General features: G+C 39.9%; 1 protein-coding gene across 24 annotated transcripts in view; it reads right to left on the bottom strand.

Annotated features, from left to right (window-relative positions):
• Positions 1-24,547, bottom strand: part of ARPP21 (cAMP regulated phosphoprotein 21) — a 153,703-nt gene that overhangs the window by 96,835 nt on the left and 32,321 nt on the right. For 18 of the 24 annotated variants that reach the window (XM_046003061.1, XM_046003080.1, XM_046003076.1 and 15 more), the window contains exons 2-9: positions 15,095-15,268; positions 13,160-13,326; positions 12,083-12,124; positions 11,227-11,313; positions 7,112-7,256; positions 5,557-5,635; positions 4,847-4,906; positions 4,000-4,140 (exon numbers count right to left, since the gene is read on the bottom strand). In XM_046003061.1, coding sequence (XP_045859017.1) covers positions 4,000-4,140; positions 4,847-4,906; positions 5,557-5,635; positions 7,112-7,256; positions 11,227-11,313; positions 12,083-12,124; positions 13,160-13,288 — 683 coding nt within the window. In that variant the 5' untranslated portion in view covers positions 13,289-13,326; positions 15,095-15,268. Of the gene's footprint in view, positions 1-3,999; positions 4,141-4,846; positions 4,907-5,556; positions 5,636-7,111; positions 7,257-11,226; positions 11,314-12,082; positions 12,125-13,159; positions 13,327-15,094; positions 15,269-15,341; positions 15,422-16,729; positions 16,753-16,789; positions 16,931-24,547 lie in introns of those variants that run through there. The other 6 variants (XM_046003064.1, XM_046003067.1, XM_046003063.1 and 3 more) reach the window with 6 other exon arrangements.

A 24,547-nucleotide genomic window follows, 5' to 3' on the forward strand; every position in this document is an offset into this window, starting at 1 on the left:
AGTAGAGTAAAGCAAGGCAGAAATTGAATTGAAATCATCCCCCTACCAAAGATCACATCTTGGGGTAGTGATAAACACAGAGAATGCAGGAAGATCTATCAAATTGTGGGAAGTATACATTATCTACCGATACCACAGAGTTCATCTTCAAAAATATCTCCCCTTCGGGCCCACTCATTGCTCCTTATCAGACAGCTAAAGACTTCAAAGAGGTGGAATTCCCAGCCACTCGAGGGAAACTTGTTGAGGAGCTTGCTCAAGACGCTCTGGGTATTTTTACTCTAAGAGAGTTAGGTTATTTCAGAAAATTGTTCTCGGCATTTAACAAACTGACTTGGATCCCAGCCGTGCTAATCATTGCTTCTCTCTAAACCCAAACGGAACCTGAGTATGTGCCTCATTTTCTGCTTCTGTAAAATAAGGCTCTAATCATTCAGGTTGTAAATATGTTTTCAGGATTGAATGAAATAGTATACATGAAATAAGAGTGCAATGAATAATAAGTAGGTAACATTCTTATATCACTTAAGTAATTGAAAAGTCAGTCCTTAAACAAATTTTTTTCCATCATGAAGGACACATATATTTATCTAAGGATATTAGAGAGGATACTAGAGGAAAGTAAATTATACACACACAAATATAATCCTCACAGGGTATTGTCATGAGTAAATGTTTGAACCTCATGTGAAACTATTCTCTCTCGGGCCGAAACTTAATATTCTCAAGTCACATTGTATAATTACTTGAACTGTTTATAATCTAGAAAAGCAAGGATTCTGGGAAATAAATTCTGGCCATTTTGTTGCTGAGAGACATCCACATCAGAGAATGAATGTCACTGAAGAAGAAAACTTGAAATTGTATTAAAACATGCTTTCTCTCTGTCAGCCCTGCAGTTCAGTTTTGTGTCCTCCAGTTGCATTTTTCTGCATTTCTCACACCTACGGTGCCATTTAAGATATGTACCTTCATGCCTTTGCACTAAAGTAGCATCAAATTCTCTCTCCCCCGCAAAGGTAGTTCCAAAACACAAAAGCTATGAGGAGCCATCTGAGGACTTTCCACCTCCGCCTCCCTCCTTCATATAAATGGAAACATTTCCATGTGCTATATCTATTATAATATATCTGTTACTGTTGTCCCCATGGCCATCACATGCCAACCGCTGAGAACACAACTCTTGAAATTTTTGGAGAGCCACTGAAAATGAAGACACCCAAGACTTAAACAACATGCTCTGAACAGAATGTTCCATTTCAAACTTCAAATCCAAAAGAACATGGTCACAAACTTTTAACTTGTAAAATGCTCTTAAACATACAACTTTCTACTGAACAACAATGGTCCTTTGCTAAAACTGCCAACAGTGATTCACGTTCTGAGGGTGTGAACAGCCACTGCAACGGTCAGAAGGTGGCTAGGACCGAACAGCAGGACTTGACAGCTCTGGGTTGAACATGAGTAAGCTCACCTCTTCAGGAAATGCCTCAAAAGTCCATGATCTACAGTCATTTGCCTCTTTGTTTAGGCTTGGCCTGACTCACGGAGCAGGGCAGAGGGTGTGTGCAAGGACAGGCATGAGGAAGAGACTGAGCCAGTTCAGGCCCTCCCATTGTAGCAACTACTCCCGAAGTGTTCTCTGCACGTGCCCGTTCTGGCCCTTCCGGAAGGCATAAACAAGAAGTGTCTACTTAAAACTGGTTATTTGGGGGCGCGTGGGTGGCTCAGTGGGTTAAGTCTCTGCCTTCAGCTCAGGTCATGGTCTCAGGGTCCTGGGATCGAGCCCCACATCGGGTTCTCTGCTTGGTGGGAAGCCTGCTCCCCACCCCGTGCAGCCTCTCTGCCTACTTGTGATCTCTCTCTCTCTGTCAAATAAATAAATAAAATCTTAAAAAACAAAACAAAAAAAAACAAAACAAAACTGGTTATTTGGAAAACGAAAAATAAAAAACAAAAAAAGCTAGTGTTCTCCTAGAAGTAAAGTCTAATAACAGGATAATCTGTTAGCCAGAAAATGAAAATTTTAAGGGATAGATTATATCCTTCAGCAGTATTTGGAAACTTGCAAGAATCCCACAAGTTCAAACAAGAGCTGCTCAATAGAACTTTCTGAAACAATGACAATATTCTATGTACGTTCTGTCTCATATGAGCACTTGAAATGTGGCTAGCCTGACCAAGGAACTGAATTTTGAAGCTTAAATCTTATTTAAATTTAATTAATTTAAGCCAAAATGTAAATAGCAATACAAGCTAGTGGCTACTATCCTGGACATTGCAAATTTAGAACCATCACACAAAGTTTCCCGAGCGTCTTTACACGGTGCTTAATTTTCTCAAAAACCACTCTACCCAGAAACAGGTATCAAACATGTGTGCTAATATTGTGACCACGGGATCGCAAAATTAATGCGAATGAAAAATCAATGCATTATCTCTACTAGTTGAGTCTATATCAAACAACATGCTTGATCAATGGGCTTTTCGATGTGTGTTATCCTAAAGAGAAAAAGAGTAGAAAAACAAATGAGAATAAAAAATTGTCCGTTGCTGGTCTCTTTTGCAATCCATGTGTCCCTGCACTTACAGTATCTGTAAGTCATAAGAGAAACCAGAATGCAGAATGAAAACCAACAACAGCAATAGTGAGGAATGCTTGATGGAGAGGGGACATAGAAAGGATTAAAAGACAGTGACCTTTCATTCCTGTGACAGTTGAAAATAGGAAGTACATGTGGCAGCAATCAGATAGTGGAAGGCTGATAAAATTTAAAGCGTATTTTTGCTTCGAGGGCCCTTAAATATTATCCACTTCAAACTCTCCTGCAGATAAATAAATAATTGGAAGCCCAGAGAAGCGAATAGCTCGGTGTCCCTGAGATGATAGCCCAGCTCCATCCCAGATCTGTCTGTCTGTCTTCTCTCCACTACGACCTTCACTGTGGTTTTGGTGAACACAGACTGAGCCTTGAGTAGAGAAAGAGCTTCATCTCTAGCCCTACTTGTCCAGCCTCGACTGCAAGCTGGTGAGCAGAAAATAAAGGGTTTGAAACACACTGCTCTGCTAGACACCAACGCTCTGTTCGCTAGCACAGCAGTCCTAAAACCCATGCAATTTACACAACTGACCAAGACCACTATGGAAAAAGAAATTACAATGCACAAATGTTTTAAAAGAATGCTTTGCATAGGGACGGTTTTTCAGTTTAGCATGTATTTGCTATAAGAGTGGTTTGCACTGTGATCAAAGCGTATGTGCCTTTAAAAGAGCCAGGTCCAAATTTCCAAAGCAAATGACTTCTCATTTGCTTTTGGTGACTCATCAGGACATGAAAAGATACTAGGATAGAAGCAAACAATTATTTTGAGGAGCAAAACAAATAAACATCTTCTTTTTAGAGCTAGAACTTAGGTATCTAACTCAAAATTCTCCTTTTACAGGTAAAACAACAACAACAAAACAAAACCGAAATAGCAGATTTTAACTGATTTGTTTCAAGTCATAAAGCGAGTAAGTAAAAGAATTGGGACTTAAGGAGCAGGATTTCTGTCTCTGGGTGCAGAGCTCTTTGTTACTCTAGAAACCACAGTCGGACAGAGCTCTACAAACCAGAAAAAGAAAAGAAAAGGATAATTATCTTGTATATGTCATTGCTGTTTTCAGATGTCTGTTTTTTTTTAATTTGAGTTATACTTTGACATAAAATGTCCCATGCTTTTTTCTGTAATCACCTTGAGTATTGATGGAGGAAAGGAAATTGTGTTTCAGGAGCTATGTAAGAGATCCAGGAATAAACCCACTTTACAGCCCAGATTTTCTAAACTTTCCTGGTCTTCAGGTAATCTTCTGCAGATAAATGCCACACACAGCTGATAAGTGCAAGAGATAAATAACACTGCACATTTTAAATGTCATGTACTTTGAATTTTATAACATGCTCTCATGAATCCACAAGAGAAAATGAAAATGCTAAAGAAATACGGTGATGGGCTTACATTCTTGTGTTGCTGGTCTTGTTGATGATAACAGATTTCCCTGTTTGATCCACATTGTGATCCAGCCCAAAGTAAGCCGCCACCCGATGGACAAGCATCCTCTGGTAGGATGACATCTGAGGGAACTTTTTATAATGATTACTGGAAAGGAATACAAGAAACAGTACAATCAGCATTTGTGTTTCTGGCCTGTAGGACCGTCTATAGGGATGCACACAAACCCATTCCTTTGTCATCCAAACCATGAAGCTTATTTCATCTGTGCCATCACACGTCATGTCCTCATTTCTAGACAATTTTCCACTTATGATGGCTTTCTTGGTTAAGCTACACTAAGTATCTTTGTTTCCCAGTTGCACATTTCTGGCAGCAAAGAGAACTTAATGTCTGTTGGAGAAGATCCTGTTGTAGTCCATGATACCTTATCAACGGAGCTAGGCTCGGGACAAATGCAGATGTCTCTCTGGAGATGTGTCCTTACACGGTTTACACTGAAAGCAGCATAATTATGACCAGGCATAACTGACTGCAGCCAGCTGGAGCCCATTAAAAAACTATAATAAAAATGAAAAGGGTTGCTTCTTGTCACAGCTACTCTATGCTAATCAGCGGCCCCCTGTTTATAGCCATTTTGTCAGGAATTTAACAAGCAGGAGCACACATGGTCCAAGCAACAATTCCCATCAATATATAGCTTCTAATCCTAATAGCGTCTCTATTCAACAAATCGGCAAACATATTAAATAATGTTTTATCTATCCCTAAATCTTTCCAGAATGAACAATTAAACCCAAATACCAAACTAAGGCACATCGTATAAATTAATCAGCACTGCAGTATAACATACTTGTTGTCACCAATGAAATCAATAATTTCCTGCTCCATTTTCAAGAGTATCATCCTGTCCCTGCAAAATAAATGTTAAAATGAAAAGGGTTGAGGCACTTGCCACTCCCAAAGACCTAAAAAGTTCATTTGCATGCCTGAAAAAGATTGGTTAAGTGTATGTGATGAAACATCTTGGCCTAACTCTTCTCTAGAGGATGCTGTCCATATGCACGTGGTTTCTTTCTACTGAAGGTTGCTTCTCCTCTCATTTGTTAAGTATTTTGTAACGTTGAAACTTCTGCAGTTTTAATGTTAATTAAGATACACAGGTGTCAAGCTCATAAGACACATCAAATGCACTGTCTATTTTAAATTAATAGGAAACTGGAGCAAAGTCAAGCCCAAGCAAATAGAGAACTGCAGTAGAGAATGATCGGTTTATTTGACATTGACTCTCATTCTCTATCTTTCTCCCCTTAATCAGTATCTCTTTGTGACCAGGAAAGCAGGCCCTGCAAACTATAATCTATTCATCGGGTAACTACCCAAGAACTGAGACTATCTATACACAGTAAACATGCAAAATACTATATATACATAAGAGATAGTTTAAGAAATTAGAAAAGGTGCCTTCACTGTACAACTCTATACTTAGACGTGCTCGGACTCATGACTTTGCAATATTCTACTTGACTCTTCTAAAAATATGAGGTTTATTTAATAATTTACCTGGAATTATTCTTTAATGTGTTAATCAGAAACTCATGCAAGTCTATGCCAGTAGAATCCGTGTACTCTTGGCTGCAATCTGAAACAGATAGCAGGAGGGGATGGTCAGGAATGCATGTGGGGAAGCAGGGTGGAAAGTTTTCCCTCTTGCTGGGTAAATTTTAGGTGAAGTTATTGGCATGAAGGTACACGTTTGAAAAAATAGCGAGTTGGCAGTGTAACACCGGAATGAAAACCAGATTCCAGATGGAGGAACCCAGTAGATCCTGAGTGTGGAAAGATCCAGCTGTCACAGAAGGGGATGTGGGCATGGTCGGGTAGGAGGTGGGTGGGGTGGAATGTCACGTGTCCGTGCCCTGCTGTCAATCAGCAAGGCGGGGCCTCCACATGACAGGTCCTACCAACCCACAGAGAGAACTCTCAAGAGTTTGAGATTCCAGGAAATCCTTTTTCTCTTAAAACAGAGAAGGCAAAAAATGAAAGTTCTGTGACAAGACTGTCTAAATATTCATCAGTACAAAACACAGGAGGGCACTAAACATTTCCGAGTCTTTCACATCTTCTGATGCTGGCTAAAGCTTAATTTCTAAAGCCATCTTAGGAACCTGCACTTCTTCACTCCCGCCACACCTTGGGTTTTAGACATTCAGTAGCAGAGATAACCATTATAAGCAGATACATGGTTACAGAGCATAATATAAGCAGTCATCATTCCTCAGCTGATCAGAAGTCCTGTTCTTTCTCAAATATTTTTTAAAAAAATGTCTACTGCAAAGCTATTTATTCGTAGTATTCCTCCTTTCAACTTAACTTAGTTTTAACACTTGTTTCCTTTTTTTTGTTTGTTTCATTTTTGTACAACTGTACAATTGTACAATTGTATGTATGGCCACAATTTGAAAAGTCTGGACTATGGGCTTCAGGTTTTAGAAGATATAGCTTCTTTTTTTCCCCTTGGAAAAATTTTATTGGAGTAGAAGTGTGTATTTTTCAGGGCAGACATGATGTGGTAGTTCTGTGGGTTGTGGAGACCAAATCCGTTTGTGGCAGATACAATGTTAATCACGTATTCCATTGACATTGATGTATATACATCTGGGCTTTGGGGACGACATCACTTATCGGCTGTGAATTGCTAATCTACTGTCTGTCTTTTAAGATAAACATGGAAGTTAAGATATAAAACTGGGTATCATTACTGTTCATCAGCCCAAGTTAATGGGACTAATAAACCTGAATTAAGAGCAGATTTATACTCATTCATTTGTACAAATTTATCATTGAAAACCGAAGACCCGAATGAAAATCCAAAGAGATTAGTGATCCTAAAATTAACCTTTCTGGATACACAGATAATGACAGCATGAACAGAAAGGAAATAGAGTTAACATCTTTTACACACACACACACACACACACACACATACACACACACACATATATAGAAGTATATGCAGAGTTTGGTGTCAGGTGAATATGTGTGTAAATCTGGGATATACTGTGTGACTATTTATCTGTCCAAATTCAGTAAGTTAAGGAAACATGTTTACATTCACCTTTTGATAACATTCTGATCTTGGGTTTTTCAGAGGTTTTATCTTTGTTTTTATCCTTTTCTTTTTCTCTTTCTGAGTCATCTTTCCTAGATTTATCATCCTCTTGCAGGCTGGGAAAACTGGAAAGCTGTAAATGAATTGATTCCTGTTGGGGAAAAAATATAATAATTTAGGGCCAGATTTAAGAATCTCTGTCTGGTTTCCATTTTGCATAGAGGTTATTAAGTACAGGAAAATGAAAGCCAGGAGCAGATTTTTTTTTTTTCTTAAATGGTTAAAAAAAAAAATTAAACCTGTCAGAAAAATAATTGCCCTTTAAGGTGAATTAAATTTCAGAAGTCAATGGGAGGTCATGAGAAACATCTAGTACTAAAACTTGGCTTCATGAATATTAACAATAAGCAAGTTACTTTCCCCTAGATCATACCTCTTATTTTCTCTACAGGTTTATTTTTAAACACGTAGGAAACATTTCCTTATCAGTAAGTTTGCGTCACAGCCCCTGCCATTGTCTCAAAAAAAGAAAAAAAAAAAACCTTCTGAGTTCTTTTCTGTAATTCCTTATAAGGAGAAATCTGCACAAACATAGACAGACAGGTATTACGAATCGTAATTACAGATAGAACAGACATAAAGGCCTTACTAGCCAATTTACAATAAAAAGTCTGTTTTAGAACCACATCAACATGATTTCTACTATTAAGAGAAACCAAGCTATCTAAATGCAGGAATCCCAGGTATGGATGATTATGACACCTTGTTCACAAACTCCATCAGTAAGTCATCATAATGTATGGTTAGAATCAGCATTGCCTTTCAGAAAGCAGAACTATATTTCCCATCAATTACATATAAATATTTAATATTATTTTAATTTTTTATCAGGCAATTCTTTCCAAAATGTAAAATTGTCGTGAACTGATGCTTTGGTACGCTACTGATCATTTACAGTTTTGGGACTGGATCCATTTTTGTATTTATTTATTTTGCCCTGGAGATAGACTATTTTGTTTTAACTCACATATCAGCCATGTGGTTGATAGTATGTTCACTGTTTCGAAGAAGAATGAACCAAATCGTATTTTTAAAGAAGTTTTATGAAAAAAACCTATGCTATGATTAAAACTATGACAAATGAACCAACATTAAGCCTACTTTCTCTTATGTAAGAGATCATTTGATGGGAAAGCTTTTTTCTACTAGTGACATTAAAATTTATGATGTTAAAAAAAATTCCCAATGACTAATAGTGTTTCTCACTAAAAACTCAACTAAGTCTCCTGTACATGTGACTAAAGCAATGCCTGAAACTCCCTCCTCAAATATGGCCATCCTAGGATTTTTAGGATTCTTGGTAAACATGGCTAATCTAACAAACATCAAACAGGTCCCCCAAAACCAAGTTCGCTTTTTAGGAGGGACTCCGTTGTGAACTCCAGGCTGGAAAAAAAGGCACCAGGGCTGGAAAGACATATGATAGAAAGGACAAAATAAAGCACGTTCTCATGACAAATATTTATCCTTGCCAGATTTCCTGACATCCACGTGTTTATGCTGGGGATGCACTTACGCAAAATACGTAAAAGGTGTAACTTGACTATAGGTTCTTGGTCATGTGATTTGGGACAGAAATGTCTTTAGTCTGCAAAGGTTCGGGCAGATTCTAAGGTTTTGATTTGTTTCTGCTTTTGCTAAGGAGACGCTGTAGCATTTCTGGTTCGGAGAATACAGTGGGGTGGGGTTGTGGAAGAATCGATTCAGCAGTTGATCAGGAGGGGAAACTGAGGCACCAGGCCATCGGAGTGGTCTCATTGCTTCTTCAAAACCTCTTGCATCACCCAGCCTCTGTCAGTTTGAATCTACAATCAAAGAGGCTTGGAAGCAGAAATATAAGAGCAGAGGCTAAAAGACATCTTCCACCAGGAAAAAAAAAAAAAAAAAAGTACAAACTCACGCCATGTGTGGACATTTACTATTCTCAGAAAAATACCTATCTTTTCTATACATAAATATACATTATGGTGCTGAAAGAACACACAAAAGTGCTATAGAGTTGGTAAAAAACAATCTGTTATTTTTTAATATTTTTATTGATATGCTCAATAATAAAATACAAGTGTTAATAAATACATTGGTACAGGATAAGTTTATATCCAACAACAATAAAAGAATGATTCAAGTCACAGTAGTACACTGGTAGGTAAATAGTATAACATTAGAAAAGCAAAACTCCTTTAACTGAAGGACAGACTGAACCATCAGCTATGGGTCTGAGATCAAGTAATACAGGTAGCAAGAGTTTTTCCCACACAGGAAAATGAAGGCAGTTTTCAAATACTGTGAATATACAAATATTAGGGAAGCAATACAATCCATGTACTGTATCCTTCTGCCAGGGTTCTCTGGGATTCAGTTCCCACATTTTGTAAGTGCCGGTGGTACCTAATGAAGGCATTGCATATATGCTCAAAGGTCTGCTTCTTTATTCTCTAACAAGTCGCATGCCCACTCGCTAGTATGTGTGTCTGGGTATTTCCTATCGGCCGCCTGGTCCCACCACCCCTCAGCCAGTCCAAAGCTAATCCTCTCCTACACAGCTAGTCTTGGTCACTGAGCGTGAAAGCAGCAGGAACAAAGCACTGACTGCATCTCATGTCTCTGTACCAATTGTATGGAGAAACTACTTAGGTCCAGGACGGGCACTATGATACAGATGACCTCTTAAAAAATTTCCTCCTGGTATCTTGTCAAATGGGATGAAAAGCAGATTAAGTCTATAAAGGCTGTCCTCCTCTGCCTGGTATTAGGAGTGGGGGACAACTGGGGCATGACTTCTCCCAGAGTCTGTCATTCCGCAGAGTTAACATATATTCTGTATAGTACATTATAAGCCATCAATCAACATTTAATAATACAAGCCGTGAGAGTCGCATTAGTCCCCCTTTTCCATCTCCATTAAAAATAGAAGCACAAATAAAATGCTGAAGAAAAGCCACACATTTCTCAGAGCCCAAGAAAAATAAAGCTTGTGTATGAAACATAGTGATGGCTAGAGAAAGATAGCCTGTCCATGCCTTACGACATGAGTGGCACGATAAGAAAATGAGGCTAGGGGAAAAAAAAAATACTCATAGGACAAAATCTATAAGGTATTTATTTTTGGTCCTTTTAAAGAAAGTGCTCTCAATGCTCTCTGCATCCATGAGGAGAATTTAGAGTATTTCAATTAAAGTAAAAAGAGGAAAGCAAACAAGCCCAAACAAAATAATATCTTGATCAATTTTCTCTCCCCTGGGCTCAGATAAATCATTTTACTTTTGTCTTGACTTCTCTCAGCCTCTGATAAAATAAGGAAAATTTCAGCGGCTAGACTATTTTTATAAAAGCGAATACAATGCCTAAAAGGCAAACAAAAATAAATACGATATGAAGTCCCCAGTTGGTCATGGGAGGATTTTGTCAGAATTTGGATTTTTCAGACCCTAGTAGTCTTGCTGAGAGCAAAAATAAGTGGAAGGATCCACAGTGATATATAATAATATTAAATTCATATAAATTGAATAATATGAAATTCACCATCACCTCTGATTCATTTCTGGACAATTTTTTCAGTATTCAGAATCTCGACCAAAGGCCATAATGATACGTCTGCAAAGCTCAATGCACCTTATTCACTACTTCCAAAGTTTCGTTAAGAGCCAAGAGTTGTGTTTCTTATAGGCAAGTGCATTTTGGGGAAGTGAGAGGTAAGAATCTCCAATAAGGAAGGAGACAGGGTACTTAGAACTCTATTTGGTTCAGTCTTATCAAGAGAGAGCCTTTGAGGAAATGCAGCACTACTGTGCTCACTTTTTAAGTTTTTTTATCTAAATTCTTTAGAATTCCTTTCCATTTGCAGTTTTCAGAGAGTCTGGAAAAAAACAAACGTAATACTCTGTGACAAACTGTTAAGCTAGTTTAGGATGTCTCATAAGCAGGGGATGAAGCCAAAAAACTATGTCTTTCTTTGCTTATTTTTTTTTCTCCCCCAAAACACTGTGTAATGCCGGATTTCTACTCATGCACACAAAGACAGATCCCATTCATGCAGTTAAGGAAAATGACAGGGGGTATACCTGATCCTGAAGACTTTCACCTCCTGGTCTGGCTGATTCTTCACAGACAGCAAGACTGCGAGTCAGTTTACCTTTCCCTGCTCCTGACTGGGGAGGGGAAAGAAAAGGCAACGCAAGGAGAATAAAGACAACAAACAGAAAACATTCTCTGGCTGTCAGCTCCTCTCCACCTGCCCAGGATATTCCCAAACCCGGATCCCTCCTAGAATAGAACTTCAAATTGGCTGTTCAGTGCTGTCTGTCTACACTGGCTCCAAGATTGAGAGCCCTGTGTGGTGGGGATGCAGGCAGAGGAGAGTGTGAATGACGGAGTTAAGGGGCACTTTGAGCAAACTCTGCCCATCCCGTCGGAAACATACAAAGAATGAACTGTTGCCATTTTCTGAAAATGTAAGGAGAAAAAGATGACACAAATTAATTTCTACCGAAACTGAGTTTGGGAGGGATCTGATTGAAAAGATGTTTAGGATGAGGAAAGGGACCTCAACGCCAGCACCTGTTTACTTCAAGGGCGAAATCAACTGGAGAGACTAACACATCTACCCCAGATTTTATTTAAAATGAAAGCAAGACAAGCAGCTACTCATTTTGTAAAGCACCGTCAAATATGCAGTTCTGTAAACAGGATCAGGTACATAAATTTGCGGCTATGTGAACTCTAAATGCTCTAGCCGAAAAAGGTACAGAGCAAGAAAGACAGGAAGTGTCAACAAGACCCCATTAAAAGGGGACAGGGCCAGTAGAGCCAAGATCCACACAGGACCCTTTGAATTGGTGACAAACCTTTTAATCCCAATGGGAAGTATGCTACTGATATCCATGTTAGCAGATCAATGCGCAATCTCCAGAACCCTACCTTGGATTTTCTTCTTTCTTGATTCTGAGCTGCCAGCCGCCTCTGTATGTTAGAAAGAAAGCAAAACAAACAAACAAACAGTAAACCAACGACCAGGAGAGAGAGGGTGAAAGAGAGAGAGAGGAAGTGTCACTAGAGACCAGAAATCAATAGAAACAAGAAGGTATTTCCATTGGGGAAAAGTTCCCCTTCCCTCTCTCCCCCAAACTTTTGACCTTCTAACTCCTTTTCCTTATAGCAGCCCTGCGGGAAGGGAGGAGGCAGGGAAGTTGACCTTGAAGGCTTTTGGCCATTATGTGGTTATCTGCCTTTGTTCACTGGTATATAAAAAGAGTTAACGCTTTTGTAGTTTGGTTCAAAGAAAATCAATACAGGCTATTTGCAAGTACAGTTTGTTTTCCCGCTCCCAAATCTCTTGCTCTCATAAATCATGGTGTATTTAATCATATCACCTTTTTGGTACCATCAATCACCCCCAATTCCCTCCCCTGCCTTTCTCTGGGGTTTTCTCTGCCTCTGCCTCCCTTTCTCTCTCTCTCTCTGACTGTGAATTCTAGGGCTTAGGTCTGTTCTAATATGAATTGAACCGGTGCCTGCCCTCAGAGGTCCACAGAGCTCAGGTCTTTGATTTTTCTTTGTCTGTCCTGAGCTGGGTCTTCAGCTTTCCCTGGAATAGCAAATCCATTTTTAAAACTCAGCTAGCCTAAAGCTGCCTCTGGGAGAAAACCTTCACAAGCTTCACAAGGAGCTTCACAAGCTCCTTGAGGTGGTCTGGAAATCACTCTGGAGATGCTGTGCACAAATTCAGTCATTAAACATGATCTCTGGTGATTTTGTTCATCTCCAAGGGATTTTAGAGCCTCTTGTGGTCAGGAAAAAAGTGATTAAGAATTAGAAAAGGAGAGGAGTGGCTTTATGGATTTCCAATTCACTTCTAGTCAAACTCTTAAATAGGAAAAAAAAAAAAAAAAAAAAAAGGAAAGGAAGAAAACAAACACCCAAAGTATTCTGCATATGAAAGAGAGGAACGCTGCCCGGGGGTACGAGCTAGGGAGGCTGCAAGCTTTCCAAGCTCACCTGCAGTTCCAGCTTCTCCTCTTCATCCAGACTCTCGGATTTCACAATCCCGTTCTCTGGAGTGGCCGATTCCTGCTCCGTCCCGCCCTCCTCCACTACTGCCTGACTCAGGTCTCCTGGCTCAGACATTCTCCCAGACGCAAATTAAAATAACAAGGTGTGATGCCCTGCAAGGTTAAGAAGTCAGAACGTAAAGTCAGTGCACAGTGAAGCACTTCCAATTATTCTCTCGATATTTCATTTCTCCCTTTGTGTTCAAACTCAAAGGAGCAACTCGGGCATCTCTGCCACTTCTATGGTAAAGGCGAATAAGGAAGCCAGATCGAATCCCGAACGGGAGGCAAATGCTCGAGGCAGATTCAGTCGCCCTATCCACACCCCCTCCGCACCCATACACACACTCTCGCGAATACACCTTGCCATCGAAATGGATCCACAAATCTTAAACGGAGACAGAACTCCCACGCGTCCACCAGTCCCTAAGCCCCAGCACAAAGGGGAAGAACAAGAAGAAGAGAGCACTGCTCCAACTCCTGGAGAGATGACCCTCCACTGCTGAGGCGAGAGGGGGGATTGGTGTTCTGCAGAGTGTCTGAGATGATTCAAAAATCATCTGCAAGTTTCAGCCCACAGACATGCTCTCCTAAGGCATAAGGAGTACCATGTACTCTACAAGTAGGGGCAAAAATCAATTTAAGACCTAATAATTCCGTATAAATATAAGATCTAAATTTGGCAATAAACCTTTCAGGGCCAACATTTCCAGGCTTCAAACTGACAGCTACATTATTAAAAGCAAGTGTGCTCTCCAGAGCTCCTGGCAGTTGCTGGTGTTACACAGACCCTGGGAAGGCAGTCTCTGGCAGGCAGCTCTAATGAAGCTATAGCCACCGACACCCGCTACTCCAGACCCACAGTGCACTACGACACAGATGCTGGAAATGGCTTTTCAAAGTTGAAGCCTGTTATTATTTTTTTTCTCCCTACCTCCATAGAACCCCTGACACTCTCCTTCTGATATGCTGTCAAATGAGGTTCATGAATAATTTAGCATTTACTTCCTCCTCAGTTTTGGGTTTTTTTTTTTTTTTTTTTTTAAGATGTGAGGGGAAAGAGGGGTGAGAGAAAGGAAAGAAATACAGAAAGAATGAGGGAAGAAAGAAGAAAAAGAAGCACGGTGTGACCTAGAAAGTCAGTTCTTCCACAGAAATTCCCAAACGATGACTGACTGTCCTCTTCCCAGTCATTAAAATGGTAATGATTACTGGACAAGTCAGGGATAAGTTTCTTTGGGAGTGTTTAATTACCGTTTACTAATTCAGTAACTTTATTTCCAACTGGGTATGGGAAGCATGAGAAAAATCTAAACCACGGCGATTTCTGTTGCAAATTTGCTAAGATCTACCATGACAGAACAGATGGTATCTAACGGTATCTTTAAAAAACACAGGCTTACTTGGCAAAGGATTATGGGAATGTAAAAGGAAGAGTTTTCTAAAGAATGGTGCCTTGAGTCTGTGAGTTACTGGTGAGCACTACTTTTAAGTTTGGGGAGATTTGAGGATATCCATCCAGGGTATTCAGATAGGTTCCTCCTATTTCAGTGACACTGGGAGGGTTATGTGTGTCCTTAACAACGGTTCTGTTTCTCATGGCAAACAGCTTGTTTCTCAAGATACTGGGCAGGGGGAGGAGATGGACTTCTGTTGCCCTAACTCGGTCTTCAAAGCATTTCAATAGAAAAGCAGATTGTGACTAGATTTAAAATGGAATGAACAAATTGCGCTCTAATTTTATAAACTGCAAGCCAATTGAGTCCCTGCTCTAGATCCTGTCTTTTTTGGTTACACTGAATGACCTCTTCTATGCAAACAGGCACATTTATAGGATGACAAAATATAGACGAGATGACAGCTGGACAACAAGGCCTTTTACCTTTCGTGCAGAATTCCTGCCGTAGGTCTTGGCGACTTACTAGCGGCTTCTGTCGTTCTACACCAGGAAAATCCACACAAGTGATCAGAGACAACTGGAGTCCCATGTCCCCATTAACAGTTCGGAATGCCCATCTCCATGCGATGCCCTTACACGGTTTGACACATCGTCAACCTGAAAAAAGATGAAAAGTCAATAATAATAATGGCAATAGTCATGGTAGGGTGAAGAACCAAATAAATCAGACCAGATTTCAAACACTAATGACCAGCTTCCAGCAAATCACGTTCACAGCTTGATCCAGCCCCACCTGTCTCGGGCTGCCTGCTTCTTCTCTAATGAAGGCTACAGCCCGGCTGTTCAAGTCAGCGCGGCACCCACGCAGGGAGCTAAAATTAACAATTGCATTATGCACCGAAGATTACTCACTTCAATTTTAACCTTTTTTAGTGAAATCTTGCACTTTATATTAAAAAAAAGAAGAAAAAAAAAAGAACCAAGCCTGTGTGTTTGCCTCAATGATAATCCAGATCACCTATGAGCTAAAAGTCTTGCCTCCTTTTTAACCAAAGACTTTGTTTTAATTATAGGTTAATATAATGTACTTTAATGCTGTTTCTGAGACTCCTTTCTTTAGGAAAGTTATCCTAATGAAGAGTATTTAAAGATTTTGATTTAGTGGGCATTATCTATAAAAGTGGAAAAAGAAAACGGGAAAAAGGAAACTTTCACAACGGCATGGCTGAAAGAGCTCTCTCCTCCCCGCTTACAGTTTGGAAAGAATTCCTAATATTCTCCTTGGGCAGTGAACACGGTCTCCCCATTCCTCTCCTTCCCCATCAGGATTGCCTCCACCAGCTGGGCATTCTGCTTGACAGCACAGAAAGACTGTCAGAGGGATTCAACAGATTTGCAAACTTTGAGCCGGTTGAAAACAATCCACGCTATAATGTGCACTTTCGTTTTCTCACAACTCCTACAGGAGCAGCGGCAAAGACAGCTTGAATGCAAACACGGAGACGGATTCCTAATAATATTTGCCAAAACCAAGCGGTGTCTCTCCCTTCTGCTGCAACTCTGGGGCACACCTGCTAAATCCAGCAGCATGCACACCTCTCCCAGCACACACCCATCTTTGCAAATGCTAAATGCATCTCAGTTATTTTGCCTGAAGTTGAAAAACACTCCCTGCCTCACCCTTGCTGCCCCCCTCCCAAGTTTAAATGAGCACAGCCAGCTCCTCCTCGGATTTTGCTGTGGCTATATTAACAACATATTGGATTACAACACCATTTGTTGTGCAAGGGAGAAACAACTGTTGAAAATGCAATCAATAATTTCTAGCCTTATTCACGTGTCATCAGAATGGCCAATTTGGCTTTACAATACGTTTCTTTGGTTGTTAGGCATTATACAGCTATCTACGAGAGCCAAGCAAACATGCACTGAGGACAAAAATGGATCGTTAATCAACAGTCATTTTAATTTTTCAATTTTGACCAGTTTCACCGTGGCTACTACGACTAACACTCGACATTAACTAGAAGTCAGCATGTCTTAAATTAGGATCTATTTAAGTAAGCAGCCCATCATCTAATACGTCTCAGAACAGGCGCCAGTGATGGATGGAATTACCACATGCTTTTTGGGTTCTGTTTTCCTTTTCCCAAAGAAAATGAAGTTTTCAACGATCACCGCAATCTTTTTGTCTTCTTTGCTCTGATCCTCATATTTGTACAGTGGCATTTAATCCAGCAGGTGAAGAGCAAACGCAGTTTTCAAATCTAAGCCTTCGTTGTGTTATTCCAGCCCCAGTAGGTGGATGCAAGATATAATCCTTTCCATGAAGAAAAAGGAAGAACAAACTGATATTCACGTAACCAACCCGAAGCGTGAACAGCCTAGATACATGTGTGTGCGTAATTACCGGGACACGTTTTGAAATAGCACTGAGCTCTAAAGTCAGCGAGGTATTTTATTCTTGCATGCCTGAATCATAAAGTCATCTTCTACCGAGATAAAAGGGAATACAGGCATATGGGAATGAGCAGAGAGGAACATATGGATCACAAATATTTTTGTAACTGATTAAAATTGTTCTCTTTGCTAAGAAAGCGGTGCCAGGGAATCAACACTACTCTAGCTTTCTGTCCGCCAAACTACCCGACTCTTTCACTGCTATTTAATCTTTATCTATTCACATTTTTTCCCATTTTCACAAAAAAAGCAAAACTATTTTTGACAAATATCTTTTGTCTAGCATTTGATTAATGGAGATGCTGGCCAACTTTCAACTGTTAGAGTGGGAAGGGTGGAAGGAGCAAAAGGAGACCCTATACAAAGGCACAAGATAAAATTACTATAGTTCTTTCAGTGGTAACAATATTGTAACCATAACTTAAGGGAGAGTGTTTAGCAAAGGCAGTCAATTGCTTGCAAAACAAGCTACAGGAAATTGATCAACAAGGCTGTCAACTGTTTTCCATGAGGAAAATCACTACCACTTCCATTATATTTAGGTTGTTTCTTCTTGAGCTTGCTTCACAGTTGAGAACAGTAGCAATTGTGGGGTGGTGGGATGAGAAAGCCAGGGAAAGAGGAGCAAGGCACAACCACTGGTCTGGCCCTTGGAGAAAGCTCAGGATTAGATTCAAATTCCAGGAGTGATTTAGCTCTCAGGGGATATCTAAAATGGGAAATTAAAGTTGAATTCTATTAACAAATCAGGAAGGTAGCTTTATTAGTCACTTTCCTCATAATCCTTTTACTAAAAACTAACACAGAATGACTAATCTTATCCCAAATCAATACAGGTAATGTATGATTCATCATACATTATGAAATGACCCAATCAACATTTATTTGAACAATTGAAATGTTTCTCCCCAAATGTACTGTTCTTTCTTTCTTTCTTTCTTTCCTTCCTTCCTTCTTCCTTTCTAACTAGTCAAAGTTCTGCAAATGTATGCCACTTACAAATTGTAGGAATATTACTGATTTGTCAATGGACTGGGTGGGTTTGTGAAAACTGTGACACCTTAGAAACTAAAGGCACTTCCTATTATCAAAACAGTTATTCTGTTAATGCTTAAAAATATTCTGAGTATGTAAAATTAAGTTTAAAGAGTAAAAAAAAATGTAATTGGAATATGATCCTTTCAGAAATGAGATCAATCATGAGATGAACAGACTGTACAGACTAACATCTTCCCAGGGCAACAAAACATCAATAACACATTTTCACATAAGTTTAATTTCCCAAAGAAAAATTTCTTCTTCAATACAAGAAAAGGTCAACCAGGTGCTGTACTCTCTAATTAAACTCTTTGGTCAACCCAATGTACAGGCATTTTGTAAGATTCTTGAGTTACCCTAGCAAATGCCAAAATAACTAGACACCTGTTTTGAAAGAAGAACCCAGGGGGATATTTAAGAAAAGGAATTTTCATACTAGGGGCAGAAACATTTTGCATGAATATTCTTATTTGAGTTTTAGGAGGTAGGCAGCTTATAAACATGTAGCATATCATATGTAGAATATCACTTTTTCTTCTTTAGCAAGTGTAATAAACTAGACACAAACGTAATTTAGATCAACATTGAGCAGAATCCCAGTAATGGAGATAACTGAGGTCACAGTTCTGGTCGTAAGAAACGGCCCCAAAATAATCACAAACACCTTTAAAACAAGAGAGTTCTGAGCTCAGTGAAAACAGCCAACAGAAAAAAGCCAAGTTTCCATTCCTCGCTTTTATAGCAAGTCTTATGGAACCTCTGCTCTGTGCAAAGATGTTCTACCTTGTGACATGATATTCAAGTCAACTAATATAATACCAACAAAACACTTCTCTTTCTAATAATACAAAATAAAAGTTGAATACCTCTAATGGATCCACATGAGAAAATTTAAAGATGGATTATGTAATTTTATCTTCACCATCCCCTTTGTGATTTTTCATGAAGTGGAAAAGGAAGATGATGTTTGCTTTTATAATTCTTAGATGTTTTCTCAGTGTATCTCAAAGTTAGGAAACATAAACTTGGGAAAAGTGTCTAATACACTGGATCCCAGAATAAGTTATTTGGATATCCCCAGAGCATGAAGTAATTGATGAAAGTAATGACATGAAACGTTGCTGGGGTTGAGAGAAGATCTTACATTTAGGTTCTAAAAAAGCAGGTTACATCACTTGGAATTTTTAGCTTAGACAAGAGGACACTTAGGACATCATAGCTATTTTCAAATGCTTAAATGAATAAAAATTCAGAGAAAGAGAAATTAGCCTTGGTCTTTCTCCAAAATTTAGAACTAAGGGGGGGGGGGAACCTCTCTTTTTAAACATAGAACCACAGTCCAGTACAGTACTTCAACTCCTAGATGTATATCCAAAAGGATTGAAAGCAGGGACTTGAACAGATATTTTATACCTGTTTTCATGGCAAAACTATACATAACAGCCAAAAGGTTGAAAACAACCCAAGTGTCTATCAACAGGTGAATGGATGAACCGAATGCACTAGACACATGGGGGATGGTGGGGGATATTACTCAGCCTTAGAAAGGAACAGAATCCAGATACAGGCTACAACATGGATGGACTATGAAAATATTATGATCCAGATACAGAACAAATATTGTATGCTTCTACTTATTTGAAGTACCTAGAATAGGCCAGCCCATAAAAACCAAGTAGATGTTTCCAGGGGTTGTAGGTAAGGAAAAAAGAAGTTGTTATTTACTTGGTACAGAGGTTTTGCTGGGAATGATGAAAAAGTTATGGGTATAGATGTGGTGATGGTTATGCAACACTGTAAATGTATTTAATGCCACTGAATTGTACATTAAGGAAAGACTAAAGTGAGAAATATCATATTATGGATATTTTATCACAATAAAAAAGAATTTATAAAACCTTTTTCTCCCTGAATATGATATAAATCACAAGGAAACAAATTAATATACATACAAAGAGGTTAAAGGCAGAAAATGGTAGTACAAGAGGAGGGACTATCATTCTACTTTACAAATTTCCTCTAATGTATCAGTAACATGTACATGTAAAGACAGGTTCTGTGGAAATAACCTGCCAGGTTTGTACTGGACTCATGCAGATTCCCCGTAAATGGAACCATCATCATTCTTATCATCATGTTAGCAGTCTTGTCTTTGGCAAGACAAGCTTTGCTATTCAATTTATTTTATCCAATGGGACATATTCAAGAATAGAGAAGTTAGGATGTGTCATTCAGAGAACTTTCCACTACAACTCTACCAGAATCAATGTGTCAAAGTGCTCTCCCCCACACAAGGTAACAGACACCATTTCTAATGGAAAAAGACAATTCCAGGCACATTCTTAGCTCAGTGTAATCATGAGAGTGTTGGTAATCTGGATGAGAGAGCTGGAAGTAACAAAGCAGCTAACTGGTCAGTAGGAGCTTGTCATGTCACTGGCTCATTTTTTTTTTTTTTGCATATTTTTTATTGTCAAAAAGGAGAATTTTCTGACCAAAATCAATGTCACAGAGGACAGGGCTAATAGACCTGCTACCAAAATTGAAAATAAGCCAAGACTCTAAGAAAGTATTGAGGATGATATGGGTTTGATGGTGTGACTCCTAGGACTGGGACTATTCTTGGAAATTTTAAATAGTCTCAACTTTCATGAACCATACCAGCTAATCACCACCTTTATGCCCTGTCTCATCTTAGAGTCTAAGAAGGATTTATCCATTACAAGGTAGTACCATCTGCCTCCAGCCAGGTATGATTTTAAAGAAAAAAAAATATGCAAGTACCCAGAGAGCCACAGCATTCCAAAGACCCTTGGGATGAGCCAATCTAGCTAACATTACATCCAGTAAACTGGACAAGATTCACAAACATATAGTGACAGAGTGGGGTCAAAAACATTGTCATTTTGATAGGGGATCAGAGCTTCTTTTAATACCCTGTGTTCCTCTAATGATGACTCTCTTAGAAATCTAGACCAGGCTCACCTAATCTATGCGATTAATTTCCAGGATAGTGCAGGAGGGATCAATACATTGGTTTCCCCTAGACCAGTCTTCCCTCCTCTCCTCCGAACCATAAATATTGCACAAATGTATTGTCTGATGATGTATGTGTTTCTTCTCAAAATTTATTCTTAATATTACATGGATCTATGTGGTTTTCTAGACATTTTTCTCAGCCTTTCTCTTTTAAAATCCTAAAAGCCCATAAACCATAATTATCAGAATGGCCTAAAGTTATCTGCTAGCTATCTGCCCAATTTCCTCCTTCTACTTGTAGAACTCACAGTACCCATCTTTCCAGAAGCCATACAGGAAATCACATGCCTGCAGGATTCCCAGACAAAGTGTGCCGGGGGTTTGCAGGAAGGCATTATAAATTTTTAATGTGGAACAATTAATTAGAATCTATACCGGTGCCGGAACACATGTAACCTTTAGAAATGAATGTCTCCCTGATCTTCAGGCAAAAAAATCAGGATCTCAGAGTTGGGGAGTTGCCTTGTAATTCCGAGTATAACTAAAACAAATTTTTTTTTTTTTTTTCAAACTTAACGCTACTGGGATCTTGTTGATAATGATACCATATAACTTGCCAAAACCAAAATGTTCCTAAGTAATTAGAACTTCCAGGAATCCCACTGACTTACACACTCACCCTAAACATTTCTTTCAATATCACTGTACTGTGATCAACAACAGACAATATTATTTCAGGGAATGGGGGGTGACCAACAGAAATGGTACTTTTGCTTGGGTGTTATTATACTCACAGGTATTTAAACTTCCAGATCCTAAATTCAGTTCAGTTCAATACAGTGTTTAAAAATGTCCTCTTTTGGAGGATCTCGTTACTAAGAAAATAACCCATTATCTGTTTTCGGTTATTGTATTGGAGACATCTTGTAATGGAGCAAGGAGTTGTCCCAAAACACATATTATCAACTCTGGCTTAAAAGATTCAAGATGATAAAAATTTATCATGAGGAGAACAGGCATTTCAAAAAAAGGGAGGAGAGAAATATTAATTTTATTCAGCACGTCTGACATGAACTCTCCTTCATTCCTACAAGAAGTGAAAGAAGCATCTGTCACTTCAAAAACAATGAAACTTAACAAATGTGACGCAGTGATAGGCGGCAGCGAAATGTATGAGTTATAAAAACCTTTCTTGCAGGAGAGAAGAAAGGAAGAGCCATGTAGATACAATGAATCAAAGCAAAGATAAATTCATTAATTATTACTCTGTTGGGTGTTTGAAATGACCATAAAATCCATGTTTTTCCCAAATGCGAATTAGGAAAAACAAGAGGTTTTCATCACGACGATATCTTATTTTCCCTTATATCAGTGTGTAGTATCTGGTGCCATAGATTATGGATATTTCACGCCTAATGTTGCCTTTTTCAGAATTATCATTAGCTACCATCATTACCTAGCCTAATCAAAAGAATTAACATAGGAGTTTAAATTACCCGCCCATGACCTCAGCTCTGCCTCCCCCGCACCACGCCCCTCTCAGCCCACAACAGAAGAAGGAAAAGGTTTTCCAAGGGAGAAAAGAAATCAAAGGGTTCTTCCCCAAAATAAAACACCAAAATGTCCTGAGGGTCTTAAGGGTCTCTGACTGCAGGGGGCGTGCTCTACTCCCAAAAGGGAGGGAGAGACGCGGAGGGAGATGTTGGCAGAAACGGATGTGTGCTGCCATCCCAAGTCCAGCGTGGGGAATTTCAGGAGACGCAGGCACAAAGGGAATTTCTGCTTATGGGGAGGGTAGCTCTCCGGGCTTTGATTGTGCATTAGCATAGTGACAGCAAGCTCTTTCTACAGGATTCAACCACCACGCCAACAAATGCTTTTCTTGAGGGTTCACTTCGGCATGGATAATTTTGGACTATTTTCCATGGCTTATGACATATCATCCTCCTATCAACCGCACCATTCGTTGCTCACCTATAGCCGGAGGACAGCAAGCTGCTGCCTTCTTGTCCTGTCTCTTAAGTGTGTAGTCAGCTGGTTGTTGACTCCTTCAACCACTGAATCCACGGGGTCTTTGAAATGCAAATGAGTCACTCCTTAAGGAGGCTCCGTATTGGAATCAAGTCCTTAAAAATCCCTCTTCCCCCACTATTCCCTAAGTCGCACCGTGGCAGGGATTTCTGCCGGTTTCAGTCTAGCTCAGTGCTCTGCCTGGCACTCAGTGAAGCAAAGGAAGTGCCCAACCTCTCTCTGCAGTCTCATTAGTGGTGGCTGGGGGACTGTTCTGGTTTCTGCTTTCTCCACCTGAAAGCCAAGGCATCAGATCACTCAGAGACCTGCAAATCCATGTGGTAAGGGCTAAGGGGAAACCCCCAATAGCCACTAAAAAGTCAAAAGGCAAAACCATGGGGCACCTGGATGGCTCAGTGCGTTAAGACCTCTGTCTTCGGCTCAGGTCATGATCTCAGGGTCCTGGGATTGAGTCCTGCATCAGGCTCTCTGCTTAGCGGGGAGCCTGCTTCCCCCACCTCTCTCTGCCTGCCTCTCTGCCTGCTTGTGATCTCTCTCTGTCAAATAAACAAATAAAATCTTAAAAAAAAAAGGCAAAACCATGATATTTCTGAACACATGGGTCTCAAGAAGGCTCTGATAGTGGGCTTTTCCATCGGGGAGACAGTGGGAGCTTATTTATGGAGCATGTACTGCGTGGAACATTCCATGGCCTTTGGGATAGGATACTAGAGAAAGGAAAGACATGGTGCCGGCCCTGAGGGAGCCGCCAATCTAACAAGAGAATTCAACAGACCAGGAGATTTAAGAGCAAAGCAGTCTAGCCGACTAAAGCATATGATACAAACGACATAGGGCCCTGCTAACCAGAAACTTAAGGTTTTCTCAAGGTCTTCTGTTCTCAAAGGATAATTTTGACTGCAGTCTTAAGGGAACTAGTAGGTACAAGGAACAGCGCTCCATGAAGCCCTCCCTCCCCGTCACCTCCCCCTCCAATGGCAGTGGCTCCCCCATCAGGTGCAGTGGGGCTCACACCACCAAGCGGAAAGCACTCTCCCTCCATGGCATGTGCCAGCTCTGCCCCTTCTTGAATTCGAGAGCCTTTTGATTTTTCCTGCTGTTTTTCTCTCCTCTACACCGCCAAACATAGTGCTACACAAAATGACATCGTGAAAGCCCCGAAAACCCCGCCATGGAAACAAAAAAAGCCACCGGGCCGAGATCGACACACCTGCTAGAGAAGAATTTAAGCATCTGATAGGTCAGTCCTGCTCTCCTCAGACTTCCCGGAAGAAGATGTCCCTGAACAGCTGCATAAATGAATGCCTTCGACATGTTTTGGGGTCCAGTGGGTAGCAGCATGGTGCTGGAATTCTGCCTCCCCACAATGAAATCTCTCGAAAGCCTATTTCAAAGGTAGATGTAGGAGAGTAACAGCAAAACCATCAC

The sequence above is a fragment of the Meles meles genome, chromosome 4 (genome assembly GCF_922984935.1).
Source record: "Meles meles chromosome 4, mMelMel3.1 paternal haplotype, whole genome shotgun sequence".
In the NCBI taxonomy this organism is placed as follows: domain Eukaryota; kingdom Metazoa; phylum Chordata; class Mammalia; order Carnivora; family Mustelidae; genus Meles; species Meles meles.